The 19,004-nt window shown below is 36.2% G+C and overlaps 1 protein-coding gene across 9 annotated transcripts in view; it reads right to left on the bottom strand.

The window, feature by feature from the left end:
• The window catches only part of UTRN (utrophin), a 550,217-nt gene that overhangs the window by 49,597 nt on the left and 481,616 nt on the right, over positions 1 to 19,004 (bottom strand). For all 9 annotated transcript variants that reach the window (XM_024747877.1, XM_024747875.1, XM_024747874.1 and 6 more), the window contains 5 exons: positions 13,594 to 13,795; positions 7,373 to 7,458; positions 3,005 to 3,162; positions 1,040 to 1,206; positions 20 to 131 (listed from right to left, as the gene is read on the bottom strand). In XM_024747877.1, coding sequence (XP_024603645.1) covers positions 20 to 131; positions 1,040 to 1,206; positions 3,005 to 3,162; positions 7,373 to 7,458; positions 13,594 to 13,795 — 725 coding nt within the window. The remainder of the gene's footprint in view (positions 1 to 19; positions 132 to 1,039; positions 1,207 to 3,004; positions 3,163 to 7,372; positions 7,459 to 13,593; positions 13,796 to 19,004) is intronic.

Below are 19,004 nucleotides of genomic sequence, written 5' to 3'. Positions count from 1 at the left end.
ACACTGGCTCAGTACTCACAGGTATACAATATTCCACCATTGGGTAATGTAATTTGTGACCTTTTGCTGTTCGACCCGAAAAGAAGCAACTCTGGCAGACATCATAGTTAAAATGCTTTAGGCTTCTATACCTAGAGAGAGGAAAGGAAAATTCATTGGCTTGAAAGCCTATTATGTAGTCCAAAACACTCACTTGTGGTAAGGAATTTCATTCATCCAAATCACCATGAAAATAAAAGTTATATTGGCTACAAATGTGGAATTTGCTTATTTAGTATTTTAGCTCCAAATTAGAACAAAGAGAATCTTAAATTTCACAAAGGAAATTAAGGAAACCATCTCCCAAGTGAGAAAAAAAGCACATTTTTGTAGTTGAAGTCTCTAAAACATGTTTTCATCTGTTTCAACATAATAAGACAAATATCCATGTTAGAAGATTTTCTGTAATGTTTGAATGTGAATGCAAAACGAAAGAAGAAAAACGAGTTATGTTTATTAGCTTGACACATCAAAATTTAAAATATCACTTATACCATCAATAAAAAATGAGTTTCAAAATTCCCTGACAAAGGCTTCTTGTGTGAAAGTCGGGTTAATGTACTTCATGCCAAACTTGGCCGAAGAAACATGAAGTCATTTGATTACTTCTCAGTTAGTATTTAAATGCTGAACTCCTGCTTACCAAGTTTGACCCCAAAGTCTTAGAAAATCACCAAATTCCATCAGGGTCATATATGTATAATGAGTCATGCAATTATTATGCATGAACACTTCTGTAACCTATGTAAACAGAAACTCAGAACGATCTCTGGTTCTGGAGCAAAACAGTATAAATAACAATAATAAAATAAGCTTCACGTATTGGCTTTTTGAGGGAATGCCATTTTCAGATGGACTGAATGTGCTAAAAGCATCCCATTTCTTCAGGAGGCAAACCCCCAAATGGGTATAAGTGGGAAGGAATGATGGGCATACACCGAAACTATACAAACAGAAGAGAAAATAGCCTCCTACCACCACTGGTAGTAAATCAGTCTACCTGAATCCAACAATTGGACATTCTTTACAGATGTTGCATTTGGCCTGATGTTTTGCAGTCTCAGCTGCTGCCACTCGATGTAGAACCGGCAGCCAAACCATGGACTGTGGTTCCAGATGCATCCAGTCCACAAACTCTTTCACACTTATCTCTGGCTTGTTGTTATTCTGGTAAAGAAACAAAAATGTTAAAAGTGAAGAAAATGTCTTCATTTAAATTGCAACAGGTGTTGTTGCTTCAAAATCTTCTGAAAATCTGTATAAAAGTAAAAACAGAGTTTATATAACTCTTTCTAGGTCAGTTCAATCACTGAATATTTAAGGTTCTTCAAGGAAAAAAAATTCTAAAATTTAAAAAGAGAAAAAGAAGAAATTGTCATTACGAAGAAGAAAAAAAATCCCAATACCTTAATAGACTTAGATTTAAAAAATAAAACCAAAACCCACACAGTTCTAGGTACTCTTCACACAGATATTTTAAAACTATAAAACTCATTCATCTAAAACAGTAAACATTTGAGAAAGTAAAGACTCACTAAAAAAAAAAAAAAAAGACTCACTGATAACTTCCTAAACTTGAAGGCCATTATAAATGCCAATAAAAACTGTTATCTCTTTGTCCTGCTCCAGTCCTGTTACATCCTAGCAGGAGCACATTATGATGAATATACTTTGCAGGATTTCCAAACGTATCAACGATAAATTGTATGAAATGTCTTGGTCTCTCTTTAAATCTTAATACTAAGCAATTTACACTTGTGCAAAGTTAAATTCATACCAATGTCCTTCTCCTGCTGTTGTCAGGGTCATTCTATGAACCAGAAAATATGAGAATCATATTTAGAATTTTCACTTGGTATGTTTTGTATCTCTAAAACAAGAAAAAGGGCCATTATAAAATGTAATAAACCATAATATCAATTCTTCTTAAAGAGATGGCGTGAGCATTTTTCTCCTCAGCAATGATAAATCACTAGACATGCCTTGGCAAAATATCTGTAGGCTTGTACTTTATGCATACTTATAACATTGGTAGAAGCATTTCTAAAATGCGTTTCTATACAGTAAGCATCAAAAAAGAAACTAACGTGCTTTTCCAGTTTAATATCAGTAACTTAGATCAGTATAAAACTTGTGTACATCATTCTCCTTTTGTACATATGTTCTCAAAGAAAAGAGTACAATTTCAATAACATCTTTAATTTACATTTTTAAAAAATCTTGCCTACAAGGAGGTCAGGGCATTTTTATTCATTTATTTAGCAAACATCTATTAAGTAGCTATGATGTCCAAGGCACTGTACGTAGGGATACAATAGTAAAAAGAAAGAAACAGCCCTTGTTCATGGAGTTTAGGTTTATATAAAAGAAAAAAACCACTAAACAAGTAATTATATAATTCAGTATGTTTTTATTATCAATTTTAATGAGCATGATAAGAAGGCAGAGGAGATTCAGGTGAATATAGTAGGGACACATAACCTCATCTGAAGGAGTCAGTGAAGGATTTTCAGCGGATGTGAGATTTAAGGGAAGATCTAAAGAATGAATAAGGATTAGCAATGTCAAGGGAGTTTGTGGGTGGAGGGTAAGAAAGAACATTCTAAACAGATGGCACATGTCCAAAGGCACTAGGGCCGGAATGAAGGAACAGCACGGCTGGAAAGCTCAAGGGGACCAGTGGTACAAGATGAGGCTGCGGCAAAAGTAGGGCCAAATCATAGCAATCTAATGGCACATGTTAAAGATTTGAGGTTTTAACCCTTGAGGAACAGTAAGTCTCCTTGAGGTGGTTGCTGTTCCTTGAATCAAATGTGCCTTAAGAAATAAAATAAACTTACTGGGATGGTACCAAGCATCTTCCACCACCTGGTTCCAGCCCAAGTCCCCTGTTCCATTTCTCAGAATATCCTCAATACCATTCCCCACCCATTCTATACACCAGTGATCCTTCATGAACATTTACCTGTTGGAAGCAGCTGCGAACACTGGGTTCAATATTACTGCCCCCAAAAGCTGCTACTTCTCCCAGTTGCCGAGGGATCTGGATGGCATCATGTAGTAACAGGCCAAGCTGTCTCTGGTCACACATTTCTGTGGGCCCAGCCACTTCCTTAAAGAGATCTACAAGGAGGAGAGGCAAGAGGTTAACTTCCATCTGCCTATTCTGGAATTTTAAGTAAAATATACCTTTGGTTATGTGGAATGAACAACGTAGATTTAAAAAAAAAACTTATGGGGACGTGAATTGCATTAGTTGTCGCCTGAATTCTGACAACCTTAACATTCTGCATATTTGTAATCAAGAACTGGTTAACTACATGTTTCTTCAAACGATCTACTGCAGTATGTAAATACATATAAACAGACCAATAAATACAAATTTCCTTTTTAAATAGTCCAGTGTGTGCATGTGGGTTCATTCAGTGGTCTCTATAAGGTTTCCCTTCTGATTGAAAAAGACAGACAGCTAAAAAGAAGCTTTCTTTATGACTTGTTAAAGGAATGAATGTATCTTAAGTAGCAAATTTTAAAAGATTTATCAACTTTTTGTATTCACTCCTAAATTCAATATTCATTGAACATATATATTTTAATTTCTTTTAAAGATTTCTATACTCAAATCTATTTTGCATAAGAAACATTAAACAGTATAAGGAGGTGTCTTTTATTTTTAGGGGTTATTTTTTTAGGCCCAATCAGTCTCTCATTCCTTATTAGCGATAAAAATTATTTTTTTACATCATTTCATGTAATAAAATACATTAATTCAAATGTAAAGGACTTAATGAAAACTCATGCATACTTTCACACAGTTCTTAGGCTTTTCTATTCATTAAAAAAAAAAGATGTTTTAAAAGTTTTTTGATTCAGTAAAATAAAAACTCTTTTCTTCCTTCTAGAATTGGCTTATCTTCTTTTCATCACTTGCAGTATTTTGAAGATGAAAATTATTACCATATTTCCAGCAACAAAGCTAATATAGTCAAATAAGTTACTTTTGGAGTAGGGAGAAATTTCATGTAAAAACAATTCACTTCATTATAGAAACTAATACTTTTTGGAAAGAAATTTCCAAGTTCTAAAAATTCAAAATCACACAAATTCTAAATGGCTTTCATGTGAAGTTTTCCAAGAAAAAAAGAATGGGGAGTAAATATTTATTGGATCCTAAAAACCATTTTCAAACAATACCTGATAAATGAATATCAGATCAAAAGGTATCATTCCCTTTTTTTTTAAGGAAATAAGGCTAGATCTAACCCTGTCAACTTTCAAACGACTACACCAAGCTCAGTGATACTGACACAGTAATTATAATGAAATATGACTTTAATTATAAGCATACATTGGGAAAGCAAATTCAATAAAAATACATTTAATTTTTATTATCATTTGTTCTCTTAGATGGTTAGAGTTCTACTTGCTTCTTTTCATTTGTCAAAAATAAGACTATCATAGCCAGAAAGTACTTATCCAGGATTCTTATCATGATTCTCATTGTAAACCCGTTCCTGAGAAGAGGCCTCCTAAGTCAATACAAAGTTGATGCATATGAATATATGAGTAATAATACTCTGTAGAGAGAAGTGCACATATTCAGCAACATCAATCATGCCCAGCTTTCCTCTTGAGGAAGATAGCTATACTACTATGCCACTATTTAGGTAAAACGACACACGAAACGTAAGAGAAAAGACTCCTTAACGTTCTGACATATTTCTGAATTCTTATGAAAGTTCACATGTTGATGTTACAGTCAGATACGAAAAGGAGTATCATGATGTGTGGATGGGTCAGAGGAATGTTCCAATCTAAAACCCAAGTTCCAATAAGTAATCACAGAAGAGATGCAAAAGGCCATTCAAAAGGATCTTTGTAAATGTGTTGCTGATCGGGCAAGGAAGCCACTGAGTTACAAGCAGGAAGGCCAGAGTGTTGTTAGAACCTAATCAAGGGACATTCTCAAAAAGGCACGAAGAGAAAAGAAGGTGTCACCGGGGTAAAGACACTGACGTAAGCCCTTGCAAAATCAGCGTTCAGTTGGATACCAACTGACCCAGAATAGCACCTCTGCCATTGAGTTTGGAGAGCAAAGTGTCTTGAATATTAATTCCGACAAAGAAAGTAATAATGAGGAAGTGTTCTGATACCACTAGGGAAATCAAAACTGGAATTAGAGTTGTTAAGGACCTCAAAGTAAAAAGCAAAACAAAACCCCAGAATATTTCCAGAGTCTCAGTACTCTGAGGAAAGATTTAAAGATTTCAACCCAAAGATTTCTTATTTAATTAAGTTCTAAATGGCATACTTCATGGATTAAATTAAATATCAGAAATTTTCATTGCAGGGCTTCTGCTTCCCCTGCTATAATCTGAAAGTTCAATGTGGAATTATACAGAGTATTATTTCCTGACATTTGTAGAAAGAGTGTCCACCGTAGTACGAGTGTATGAGTACATGTATGCTGAAATACCTCTTCATTTGAAAAATTATATGCTTCAGAAATACGTGTGAAGGTAGGGGTGTAGATAAAAGACATTTTTTTGTATATTGCATAGAATTTGGTTTTTGCTCTAAAACTACAGCCATCATGTCGTAACTCTTTCTTTTGGCCTCAGATTACTCTAATAATCAGCTTGAAAAACACAGGGAGGAGGCATCGTTGATCTAGAAAAACAGACCACCCTTGCATTTTAATAAGATTCATGATAAACTTTGAGGTTGGATTTGCACTCTTTTCAGAGTAAGCGAGCACCATAACATAATTGTTACTTTCAGAGAACCCTAAATTCTTTTAGGAACACATGAAAACCCCAAATCACTGTTGATTTTTTTTAAAGTTCTTTTCTAATTTGAAACACTGATGTTTTCATTAACATTTTTCTTTCCCACTCATTATAGAAATAACTTTTTTAGCTTTGAAAATTATATCTTTTGACAATTATAATGCTGAAGACAATTTAAATTCTAGATAAGTGCCACCAAGCAGAAGCCTGTGCAAAGCTTTTTTCTGCATGGCTTACTAGGTTCTGACTCCATCAAGGCACCTCGCCTCCTGATCCTACAATCAGCTTTTCGCTTCATTTTCGCTGACATTCTTGTCAAACTATCTTAAAAAAACAAGCCACCATGATCTAGCCCTGGAATTCAAAAACAAATTGCTTCACAGCCATCCCAGAAAATAAAAGTATTTTAAAATATATGTATGTTCACAGAAGATGAAGAACCTAGAATTTATAGGACCTGGGATCAAATATTTTCCTGTTTTTGGTATCTCTCTATTCATGAAATATCCCTCTCCCTCTCCCTCGAAGGTATGGATATATCTGTACAGAATCATATGAGGCTATGCATGGCAGGATCAATTTACTCACATTTTATGGATAAAATTAAATCAAAAGAATTTACAGTAATTAAGAGTTTGGAGACATAGCAGCAATTGCTACCATTTATTCAACAACTGCTATTTCTAGGTATTTTTCACATATGATCTCTAGCTGCTTTCAAAGCAAGAATTAGTAGCTTCATTCTTTGTTGAAGAAAATTCACTAAATTTCAGCTCCCTGGAATGTGAAATGGGAATCTTATTACTACCTCTTAGCTGTCGGTATTCAGTGGAATTGTGTAACCTGCCCAGAGTCATCCAGCAGCCACTAAGTGGTAGAGCTGAGATTCGAAGGCAGGTCTCCCTGGCTCCCGAACCTGTCCCTTTCCAAATGTCAAGATGCCCTTCATTAACTGACAGCTAAAAGGTCACCACTGATTTATTTGGTGAATAAGAACAAATATAACGAAACTAAAAAATATATCACTTTATTTTCTTATACTATAAAATATAATTATTTGTCTCACTGTGACTATAACAGTTCTAGTCCATGCTGATTTTCTTAAGCATTGGAAATATACGGAAATAGAAAAGGTTTGGGCTTTAGAGTCAGAAATATCTACGATCTAATTCTAGCCCCACGATTCACTGTCTCTACAGCCTTGACTAGATTTCTAACCTATCCCAAGAATTATTTTTTTCAGCTGGAAAATGGAAATCACAATGCCTACATTATGGGGCAATTATGAATTAAATGAGATACAATCTGCAGTCAGTTCTTACTCCATCAATGCACCTCACATCTTGATCCTATAATCAGCTTTCCATTTCACACAAATTCACATCACTTTGCACTGACACCCTTTGTCTAGCCTCGTACATGTATGATCGAGATTTTAAAAAAAAAGGAGCTATTATTACTAGCAAATCATATAAAGTAAGTCTCTAATAAGTTGTTATTATTATTACTAAAAACATTATTGGTATAAGAAAGGTCTTACATACATCTGTATTTTTCTTCTAAGAGACCTTTGGAGAGAGAGATCAATCCAATCTTCAGACTCTGCACTCTTATTTTTCCAGTCCGACCCCTGAAATTATAAGAATCTCAGTGTGTTAGATGCATTTAAAACTGTATACAGTATGCTAATTATTTCTGAATATCTATTTCCTTGAGGCTAAATGGAAAAAAAATTGCATCTTAAAAATGCAACTTTCTATTCACTTTTATTAATTAATGTTAAACCCATACCATAAGTTCATGACATATTTTAATAGTATATTTGACTTAGTCTGGAAGAATATACAGCCTGAAGTCACTTTATGTACAACATATGAACTTGGAAGAACAAAAGAAAGTAAAATGAAAATGCTAATTATAAAGCTAAAAATATTTCATTTTTATAAACACTATGAATTAAAATCTGTTAATAATTATAAATGCAAGATTCAAACTAATAGCTAGAGATATATATAATATGCATGTGACAATACAGCAAGAAAGGTATAATGATATATCTAAAAACAGATGTAAGAAAACTGACTGGAAAATTAACTATATGTTGAGGGCTATAACTTGTTGAATACTTAAAAACTTCTCGTCTTCATTGATTTTGATCTCTGTCAATGCAGTTTCTATAAATTACTACTGCAATTATAATAGTCAATGATCTTAAATACACAGGTGTGCAATATTTATTTGGGGAAGTATCAAATTATAGTTAAATACAAAATTTATTAATTAATTAACACTAGAAAATAGCTTCATATTATGCCAATGAGAGATCATTTCAATTTCACTTATAATTTGACTGGAAGAATAATTTTATCTTTAAAAGCATAGAGTTATATTTACTCTGTCTTTTAGCAAAGAATAAATGAGTTGTTTACCAAATGTCACACTGTACTAGATCCTGGGGCTGGGGAAAGGGAAATGCAGAAGCTACAAAAATTAATCCATGATCCTTGCTATGAAATAACACAGTCCAGAAAAAAGTCAAGATATAAAGATTTCTATCTTTATTATTTCATATAAACAGGATCAGTTTTCAGTTTGTTTTTACTGTTAATTTTCTTATGATATGTTTTCAATACACACAAGTACAACACATTCAAAACCTATAACTAAATGTTTACATAATTACTTGAATACTTAAAATTTAGTAATTCATACTATTTAAAAACATATAAATATTTGTACCATGTAACTTTAATTTTAAGCATCCTTATTGTCAAACTGTATTTAAGTCTGGCTCGTTGATATTTTTACTATTACTACTAATTGATATCTTTCATTCTCAAATTATAAATACTCAAGTTTCTGTAAACATACAATGACATATAAAGTATGAAATAAATAAAAAAGGAAAACATGCTTAGGGATTGGTAAAATGTATTTTCAAAATAGTCCCTCAGGGCTTCCCTGGTGGCGCAGTGGTTGAGAGTCCGCCTGCCGATGCAAGGGACGCAGGTTCGTGCCCCGGTCCCGGAAGATCCCGCATGCTGCGGATAACATGCTTAGGGATTGGTAAAATGTATTTTCAAAATAGTCCCTCAGGGCTTCCCTGGTGGCGCAGTGGTTGAGAGTCCGCCTGCCGATGCAAGGGACGCAGGTTCGTGCCCCGGTCCCGGAAGATCCCACATGCTGCGGAGCACAACAGTGAGAGGCCCGCGTACCGCAAAAAAAAAAAAAAGTCCCTCAATAGCCTAGAGTTTATAATCTATACTAAATCATACCCAACAAACATATTGAACCCTTGCTATGTATGTGTACAACATTCAGAATTGACCTATAAAATAACTAATACTTAAATTTTAAAATAAATATAGCCATTATAAGCAGAAACCTAAAGTTTATATACTCATTTCAGTTTCCCACAATTATAGAAATACTAATTCCAAATTAACCTTAAACTGAGCCATGCTATGAAGTGTGTTTCTATTTCATATTTCTTAGGTGTTTCCTAATTATCACACGAAAATAGACTATGTCTGTTTTCTTCCCTCCAAAAATCAGGAAATTTTATTCTCTGTACACAGTCAGACAATAGACTTGAAGGAAATAACAAAAGGCTGTGCAAATAGACTAGTACATGACTGTGGCTAAGGACAAAGTAATCCCTTAAGGGAAAAAAATATCAAACTGGTACGTTTTGGAGGCTGATCTCCAGTCTTTGGTGACAACACCAGAAGGGAACATCATCAGGAAGACTACTGAAAATGTCAACCGTCCATTCATGGCACCACAAACGATGATAAAGGCTTACTGTGATCCCAGCATTGTTCTATGTTCCATAGGACCAAGAGAAAAGTGTTAGGACATGATTCCTACCCACGACTAGCTGGAGAGGTGAGACAAGGAAACAACTAGAGAATCATAAGAAAATATTAGACCAATCTTACGCATGGAAGTAAACGAGATAATTGTGGCTGACTAGTCATTAATGATTGGTGGTTCGTCTGAGTAGTTATTAGTCTCACAACATTTGATAGAGAAGGTAAGTCTAAAATCAGACACTGAAGGCACGACACAGCTGGATTGTCCTGACGAGGAGAAAGTAGATTATCATAGGAAAAGCCCGGACAAGGGGACAGAGGAAGCGGATGTGAGCATCAGAGGCAGGATTCATCAGGTACAGCGAGAACTTGCATCAAGAGTAAATGGTTGATAAAGTTGTCCAGGTTATATGGAGCCAGAGGATAGAGGGCTTTGACGTTAAATAAGATATCAGAATTTGAAAGGTAACAGGGAGTCAATGAAATTTATTGTGAGTGACATAACACAATATTTAAGTATTTGATTCCCTTATAGTTTTCATAAGTAACTCCTGAAATTAATTCAACCAGAAAGATAGGTACCTTATAAATAAAATTATATCCGCCTTGGAATAGTGGGAAAAATGACTTAACACTGCATCAAACGAGGTTAATATTCTCTGCAGGGACAAAAATATTTAAACCAAGAAATCCAGACTACTGATTTAAATCTTGATTTAAACAAATTTAATTTCCACTAAATTTAGAAAGAAGATTGTGGAATTAAGAGTTTTTAGCCCAGGAAGATGAAGACTGAGAGAGGTTGTGAACTCATAAATGGAATCAGTTTTATCTTTATAGTTTATAAAGTCCTTTCTCTATATATATTAGTTCATTTGCCCTTCACAATCACTTGTGTACGTGAAGCAGAGCAGATATTTTTATCTCAATTTTTCAGATGAGAAATTGAGATGCCAAAAGTTAAGCAGCTGTCAAGTTTTAAAGCAAACCAGAACCAAAAATTTGGATTCTTGTCCTCTACAACAGAAGAAAATAGACTCTTTTTTCAGACAATTCAGAATATTAGGAGTTGGGTACATGTTAAAAGCTGAAAGAAACAGTAAACAATATAATTTATAAAGTACTATCTTTCTTAGATATGGCAGTATGGTAGGAATAATCAAGTGATTATCAAAAAAGCTGAACATAGTTCCATATCTACTACTAATATGCAGTAGGTGGCTATGGATAAACTGTCTTATCTCACTTGGTCAGTTTCTCAATCAGTAAAATGAGGAGGGCAGAATGGAAGATCCTCAAAGTCCTTCTGCTTCTAGAATTCTAGGATCTCCTGTGTGTGCATCACTCATTATTTCAAGAGCTGGCTGAATATATTTCAAGGGCTGAAAATACCAGGTCTGGCTGCAACCAAAGCAGTGTAGTAAAAAATACTGCACAAAGCAATGCAGTAAAAAATATATGGTTAATAGATGAATGTCAGATTAACTGAATGAATGGACAGGTTAGATCATGGTACCATTTCCAAGGTTCAGAGACTTCTTAGGGGTCCATAACGTCCTGGTGCATTGGATGGAGTAGATCAAAATTCCATCAGATTCTCAAAGGAAACTAATGACTTGAAAACAGTTAATAACTCTTGTTTGGATAAAGGAATAAGTCTTAGTTGCTAGAGAAATTTAGGTAATCAACTCTGGCCATCTGAGACTACCATCATATGGTAACTATACTTCTTCCTTAGGTTAATTCATGATATTCCTCTCCAAGGTGGAAAACTCGACTGAATGGACACTGTTCTAACCTAGCATGGTCTTTGCTATATTTCTTTGGCATGGAAGGGAGATAAATCCTAAAAGCTTTTTGTCCTTTGAAAAGGAAAATTTCAAGATACTGTCTTTCTAAAGAAGAAACAATATCTCCGTGTTGCGTTTCTCACGTGCTCACATTTGACGGTAGAAAGTGAAAATATGCCAACATTTAACTCCCTAGAATATGACTTACGATGTTTCACATACTGCTTCCTTCCCAACTAAGTGGCACTATTCCCTTTGGGCTGTCCAGTGAAAACAGCATATATATGCGTTATGGGCTGAGTTACATCCACCTAAAATTCATGTGTTGAAGTCCTAACTCCCAGTACCTCAGGATGCAACTATACGTGGAGAAAGTCTTTAAATAGGTAATTAAGTTGAAATGAAGTCATGAGGGTGGCGACTAATCCAATATGACTGGTGTTCTTATAGAACATTAGGATACAGACACACACAGAAGAAAGACCATGTGGGAACACAGGGAGAGGACACCATCTATAAGCCAAGGAGAGAGGCCTCAGAAGAAACCAACCCTGCTGACATCTTGACTTTGGACTTCCAGTCTCCAGGACTATGAGAAATAAATTTCTGTTGTTTAAGCCAACTAGTCTGTGATACTTTGTTAAGGCAGCCCAAGTAGAGTGTTAGAGCCACAGATAATGCCGAAGCAGGGTGATTTAACATCTTCTCCAGTTCTTCCCTAAAACATGTCTCAAAATACACACCTCTGGCTCTACCATACTCCATAGAGCTTAATGAAGTCCTTAACTAAGTATCCCATGACTTTAGCATTCTTCCTGGGACATAAAATTAAGTTATAGGCTTTGTAGTTAAAACACCTAATTGACTAGTTATTTTAGTGAATTTACTATAGAAAATGTCTCTTAGAGGTTTAAAAAATTGAAGATCAACTTAACAGTGAATTAATGTTAACAGTCATATTTTACCCTAGGAGTATAAAAATTTGCGTTAAAATGAAATGTACTGAAAGATATCACACAGGGAGGTAGTAAAGCCCACATTCATCATGGTAACAGAGATCCATGCTATCTGTTCTTCAGTGAGTTTATTAAGAGCCTCAAGCACACAATGGCTATTTGATTATTTTTTAAAAAGACACTGTTATGATATTTGTCAGTATTGAAAGATAAAAGATTTTTCTAATCAAAAGAATAAATGAAATTTTAATTAACTGAAAGCTCTTGAAAGTTCTTGCATCTATCATTTACTTCTTATACAGAATCAATCAGCTGCTAAACCATGCGTGCATTTATGAACTATCATCTATCTTCTTTCTCTCTAAATCAAATAAAAAACTGATAAGCACAAATTTTCATACAGCTAATTAACAGAAAATAAAATTTAGAGTTCTAATTTTCTTATTTCATCTTTGCATACTTTAACCCCCTACCAGAAGAATGAATAATTCTTAATGTTTCAGAAATATCAGCCCACAGCAGGTCTTTCTAGAATTGATTATTTTACAAACGCATTGTCACATTTCAAAAAGCCAAATTAATGGCAAATGAGTTATGCTGAAAGCTGGGAGTGCTCTTTATGTAACAGTGAGCATCTAATTAAATTACAGATATTGGAGTGTCCTATAGTATAAATTATTTAAAACACCATATATACACATAACCACCACTGCAATAAAAAAAGCTAATACCAAAAGAGAAATTAAATCCTTTTAATTGCCAAATTGCTCTTAAGTTGTCATACAAGAAATGCAGAGTGGATTATTATGAGCCAACAAATTTTAAAATTCATAACAGTAACTACAAAATTTTGTCTTTTGAAAAAAGAAATACTATAAAACATTATGGAGGAAGGAAATCGGACTTCTTTCCATTAGGTTTCCCCTAGCATGGTGACTAAAAAGACTACAAATTTGACAGCCTTTATAAATTGAAGCAAAATCTTAAAAATCGTAGATGGACATTCTTTTTTGTTCTATTGTTGGTTAAGAGCTCAATTTTTGGAAAGTCGTTCCTTTTCAACAATTAACATAAGTATTTCCACTGGGAAAAGGACTTTGAAAGAAAGTATTTTCTTAAAAATTCACTTAAAAAATGTAGACATTTTGCACTATCAACATGTTTCACCCAATGACTGTATTTTAATGGGAAAAAATGCACTTACGTATCATATACATTGAGTAGCCAGTTGAGACACATATCCACACAGAGAGGAACGTTGACCAGATTTTTATGCATTTGTTCAAGGCCATCATAAATTGTTGTCAGACAGTTGATGACATCTGGAACACTAAGAAGCTGATCGTTTTGGTTCAGCTTGTGCTGTTTGAAAACTTCATTTGTTGTATTCAACTCTAAGAGATCCACTAATCAGGTGAGAAAAAGGAATATGCACAGTCATTACATTATAGAACAACACTGAAACAAAACCACTGCCAGTCTTGAGTTTTTAGCTTGATTCTTCAATTTAAGAATCCATCCTTTTTAGCTAATTTCAATTTTTAAAGAAATAAACAGCATTTCCATTCTTACATCTCTAAACTCTTCTTTTATCCACATCTCTTATGTTTATGCTTTTGAACCTAAACTCTGCCACTTTTCAATATGACCTCGCTTTTCACTCTTTGGAATGTAAATTTTTCCACCTTTACTTTCGTGGCTTTCCTCTCTTCAGCTTCTTTGTACTTTTAAATGTAGGAAAGGCATAAATCTCTAAGTCTAATCCTAACGGTAGAACAGCTAAAATACGACACTGCTCTTTTTCCTCACTTTTGAGCCAGCTCACCTCTCATTCATCCTTTATATCACTGTGTAACTATCATTCTTAAACAGTTTCTCCACATGCACATCATGAGATACAAAGTTCACTGAAGATATTCCGTTAATAAAACAGGTTTGGAGAAAAATAACCGTTCTCCGCCACCTACTGAATCAAGCCTGATCTGTAAGGCCCTCAAAATCTGGCTCTAACCTGGGTTGCTTCCCATGATCCTTTGGCACATAGGCAACTTGTAGCTAGGTAGGATTAGAGGAGGTTCACAGTACAGGTCCACCCATCCACGGCTCTTCATGTATTTGCTCGCATTCCTTGCCCTTCATGGACAGAACCTCTACAATGGGCATGGCTGGTGCTAGACTATGCAGGGTGGGCACATAAGGATAAAGTGGAGCCCTGCTCTCGAAGATGGCCAGTCTGAGAAGGAGGATAAGCATACTGATAACTTCACTAAAAGGGGTGGAAATGCCCTAAAAGAAGAAGACGGAAGTTTCTATGAGAGCTGTTACCACTAGGGGAGTGGAAGCAGCCTAGAAAAAGCTCCCTGGAAAGGTGGGATTTGAAATGGACCTTAAAAAATAGCTAAGATAGGGCTTCCCTGGTGGCGCAGCAGTTGAGAGTCCGCCTGCCGATGCAGGGGACACGGGTTCGTGCCCCCGTCCGGGAAGATCCCACATGCCGCGGAGTGGCTGGGCCCGTGAGCCATGGCCGCTGAGCCTGCGCGTCCGGAGCCTGTGCTCCGCAATGGGAGAGGCCACAGCAGTGAGAGGCCCGCGTACCGCCAAAAAAAAAAAAAAAAGCTAAGATACGAGAGATCCATATAAAGCAAGACAAAGAATTCAAGGAAGTCTGGGCAGCTCTGGGAACCGATGATGGCAGTGTGGATGGTGTGTGGTCACACATGGGTGGCACATAGTTACCGTGAGATAGACACACCGAGCTCAGGGGGCAGGCCATGTTGGCCTAGGGGCGCCCTCCAAGGCCAGGAGGAAGAGTTTAGACAAAGAGAAGAACATTACATAATCTTTCCCTTCAATCAACTTTGAGTCATTCATTAGCTAACTGAAAACAGGAAAACATACTAGATTATCAAACTGCCATGTATCTATACATTTACTGAGTGTGGAGATGACTCTTCTAAATCTAAACATGTAGGTTTGGAAAATTACAGAACCACAGGAACTTTAGGTCTGCTCATGGAAATTACTGCTTTATAAAATTCTTCCCCATCTTCATACTTAACTTTTTAACGTTAAAAAAATAAACTTGGGAAAACATTTTTTTATATATAAACAACTACTTTCTCTTTGCATGATACACAACTGTTCCCTCAAAAGCATGACATATTTTGACAGTTAAGTAAAATGAACAAACAGCTTCCTTTGTATTTTTCTATTTTTAACCATTGAATAACCACTAATTTTGAATTTTTAAAAAAAAATAAATTTATTTATTTATTTTTGGCTGCACTGGGTCTTTGCTGTGTGCGGACTTTCTCTAGTTGCAGTGCGCGGGCTTCTCATTGCAGTGGCTTCTCTTGTTGAGGAGCACGGGCTCTAGTCGTGTGCGCTTCAGTAGTTGTGGCATGCAGGCTCAGTAGTTGTGGCTCGCGGGCTCTAGAGCGCAGGCTCAGTAGTTGTGGTGCACGGGCTTAGTTGCTCCGTGGCATGTGGGATATTCCCGGACCAGGGCTTGAACCTGTGTCCCTTGCATTGGCAGGCAGATTCTTAACCACTGCACCACCAGGGAAGCCCTAATTTTGAATTTTTTAAAGACACTTATGAAATGTGTCTACTCTAGCTGCTTAAATACCATAGAATGATTTTTTTCCCCAAAATTATCTACAATGGAAAAGAACTGCTTTAAAATTATGCAGATTAAAATTATTTTTAAAACAACTCAACACAGAGGTCATTTTTTTTTAAAAGAGAGAAAGACACAAATATAGAACACACACGTCTGGACAAAACATCAGTCCGTTTCCTCTAGATGTCAAATACATCACTGGTAAAATTTCAGCTAATTACAAAAGTAACCTGTGTACGCTTCACAAGAGTTCGAGATGGTGTCAGAAAAAAAAAAAAAGAACCATCTGGAATTTTCATCGTCATTTTTACCTCATTTCTTGGCACTGTACACTATTTTCAATTATAAACTTCCAGAGGGCAGGAGTAAAATTCAAATTCATTCTTCACAGTACTTGACAAAGAGAAGTGCTTAATAAATGACAGTGGCCACAGAACTATAATTCCTCACAGATATAAAGAAACATATTCAAATACTGCCAAAATGCTCTAAGTTTTCTGAATTTCAACACTAATTATGCCAGCAACACAGCACTGCTATTACATCCCTACATGGCCTAAAGGTGACAAAAGACCAAATTCCAAAAAGACCACTTCCTGAATCAGGCTGTCCTTGTATTTCTTCTGGAAAAGCCTCCTTTGTGATACACTTTGTAGCTGTGACAGTAATTTGCCACATCCCACAGACTATTATGTCTTCAAGTTTTAGTGATTTACTCTGACACTTTGCCTTCGTGCTTAAGCCAGGAATACATCTCCCTGAAGTGTGTCACATTTAGGTACCTTTAAAGACTGACTACATTTAAGTCACAGAAAATTATGATTATCTCTTTTCAAAGGGAGACAAATGACAGCTCAGTCATGCAGCAAATGAAACAAATAGCAGAATCACTTTCTACCAACTTTCAGGCTTTTCTTTAAGCCCACAATGAGGCAAAGGGGGTTGAATGGAATTGGATCATCATTCCCCTGTTCTGCAAAAACACACACTGTTTAGCATCCGACCTTGGGCTTCTGTGACTCTCCTCCTCTCTGTTTGACTGTCCCTTCTTCGCACCTTTCCTATCTCCTCTTCCCCGGACAGCTCAGAAACGTCAGTGGCACTCAAGGTCTCATGTCTGCCCTTTCCCTCTATAAACCTGATGCTCTCATTCACTTTCATTACTACAGTTATTACTTCTCTCTGGATGACTCCAGGTTCTGTTTTCTCATCCTGATCTCCTGCTTGAATACCTGATCCACATTCCCGCTGCTTTGTTCCCAACCAGAGCTATAGTATCGTCTTCCAGGAATCTCCACCTTAATATGTCCAAATAAAGGTCTTGCCTTTTTGTTATGCAGAAATCCAGTAATGCTGTTACTACACAGACCATGAGTCTGCGAATCCCAAGATATCCTACCACGCTCCTTCTTGCACACCCTGCAATCTATCAAGCACCAAATCCTCCCAATTATTAGCTCTCCTTCCTCCTTACAAATCCATGCCCTCATCTCCCCTCCTATGCTCAGCCTTCATCCCCTTTCACCTGAACTCTACTTGTCCTCTCTTCCCTTGGTCCTTTGATCTTAGGTATCGTCTAACGCATTACATCCACGACTGGCCCTATGTCCTAACTTACACAAAACAGAAAACTGTTCTATAGCACCCCAATCTGTAAAGAAAATATCCAAACATTAAACACAACATTGTGAGAGCTTGAGGAACAAAAAACTAAGGGAATCAGAGAAGATTTCGTTAAAAATGACCTTAAAACTGGACCTAAACTGATTTTAAGGACGTTTCAGAACACTGGACAAACTAGCTCATAAGCTACTCCATTTAGACTCCATTATTACATGATGTTCCCTGAACTCCATCCAAGCCTTTGATTCTTAAGAATATAACTCCCTTCCTTCTTACCCTTGATTACAGCCATGTGCCTAAATCCTGTGCCTAAATCCTATGTGGCTTTTAGATCCTGGCTGATATACTTCCTACTCAAGGAAGCTTTGCCTTACTCTTCACAATGAAGGGAATCTCTGTCAGTATTTCCCTTTGGCTTCTCTGTTGCTGCCTAGCACATAAAGTTTTTAAATCAAAACACAAAAGAATATGTATAATACATATGTGTGGTCTAAACAAAAATAATAGGACAGGCTCCCATTAATTCATTACACAGCTATAGAAATAGGCTATCACTGTATGTTGGAAGCTCGTTGGAAAAATCTCCTTAATTACATCCCCTCACAATCACAGGGAGAACCACTAATCATTGTATTTCACTTTAAATTTCTGAAAGTATATATGTGTCCCTAAATAACAGAGCACTTAGTTCTGCCTGGTTTTGAACTATATAAATAAATGGAATCAAACGGTACAAATTTCTTTTGCTACTTGATTTTTTTCACGCAACTTTGTAATTCTAAGATTCAACCATGTTGATGCTGATTACTAGTTTATTTTTGCTGCTGTATATCATATTTATGAATATGCCAAAATGAAACAAATGTTACTATTAATAAGTGCTGCTATAAATCCTATACATATTTCCTGGAGTACTCCGATAATTTTCAAACTCAAAGCATTCACCCATGGGGACTTCCCTGGTGGCGCAGTGGTTAAGAATCCGCCTGCCAATGCAGGGGACATGGGTTTGATCCCTGGTCCAGAAGGATCTCACATGCTGCAGGGCAACTAAGCCCGTGAGCCACAACTATTGAGCCTGTGCTCTAAAGGCCGCGAGCCACAACTACTGAAGCCCATGCGCCTAGAGCCCGTGCTCCACAACAAAGAGAAGCCACCGTAATGAGAAGCCCGTGCACTGCAACAAAGAGTAGCCCCCGCTTGCTGCAACTAGAAAGAGCCCGCGCGTAGAAACGAGACCCAACGCAGCCAAAAAATAAATAAATGAATAAATAAATTTATAAAAAAAAATCATTCACTTGTGTCCTAGGAGACTGCTCTGTGCCAGAGACTGTAAGAGGCCTGAAGTGGAGAAGAAAGCAGACTCACCC

Source organism: Neophocaena asiaeorientalis, unplaced genomic scaffold (assembly GCF_003031525.2).
Source record: "Neophocaena asiaeorientalis asiaeorientalis breed wild unplaced genomic scaffold, Neophocaena_asiaeorientalis_V1.1 scaffold123, whole genome shotgun sequence".
Classification (NCBI taxonomy): Eukaryota; Metazoa; Chordata; class Mammalia; order Artiodactyla; family Phocoenidae; genus Neophocaena; species Neophocaena asiaeorientalis.
The sequence above is the reverse complement of the archived record's forward strand: the minus strand, read 5'-3'. Positions and strand labels throughout refer to the sequence as shown.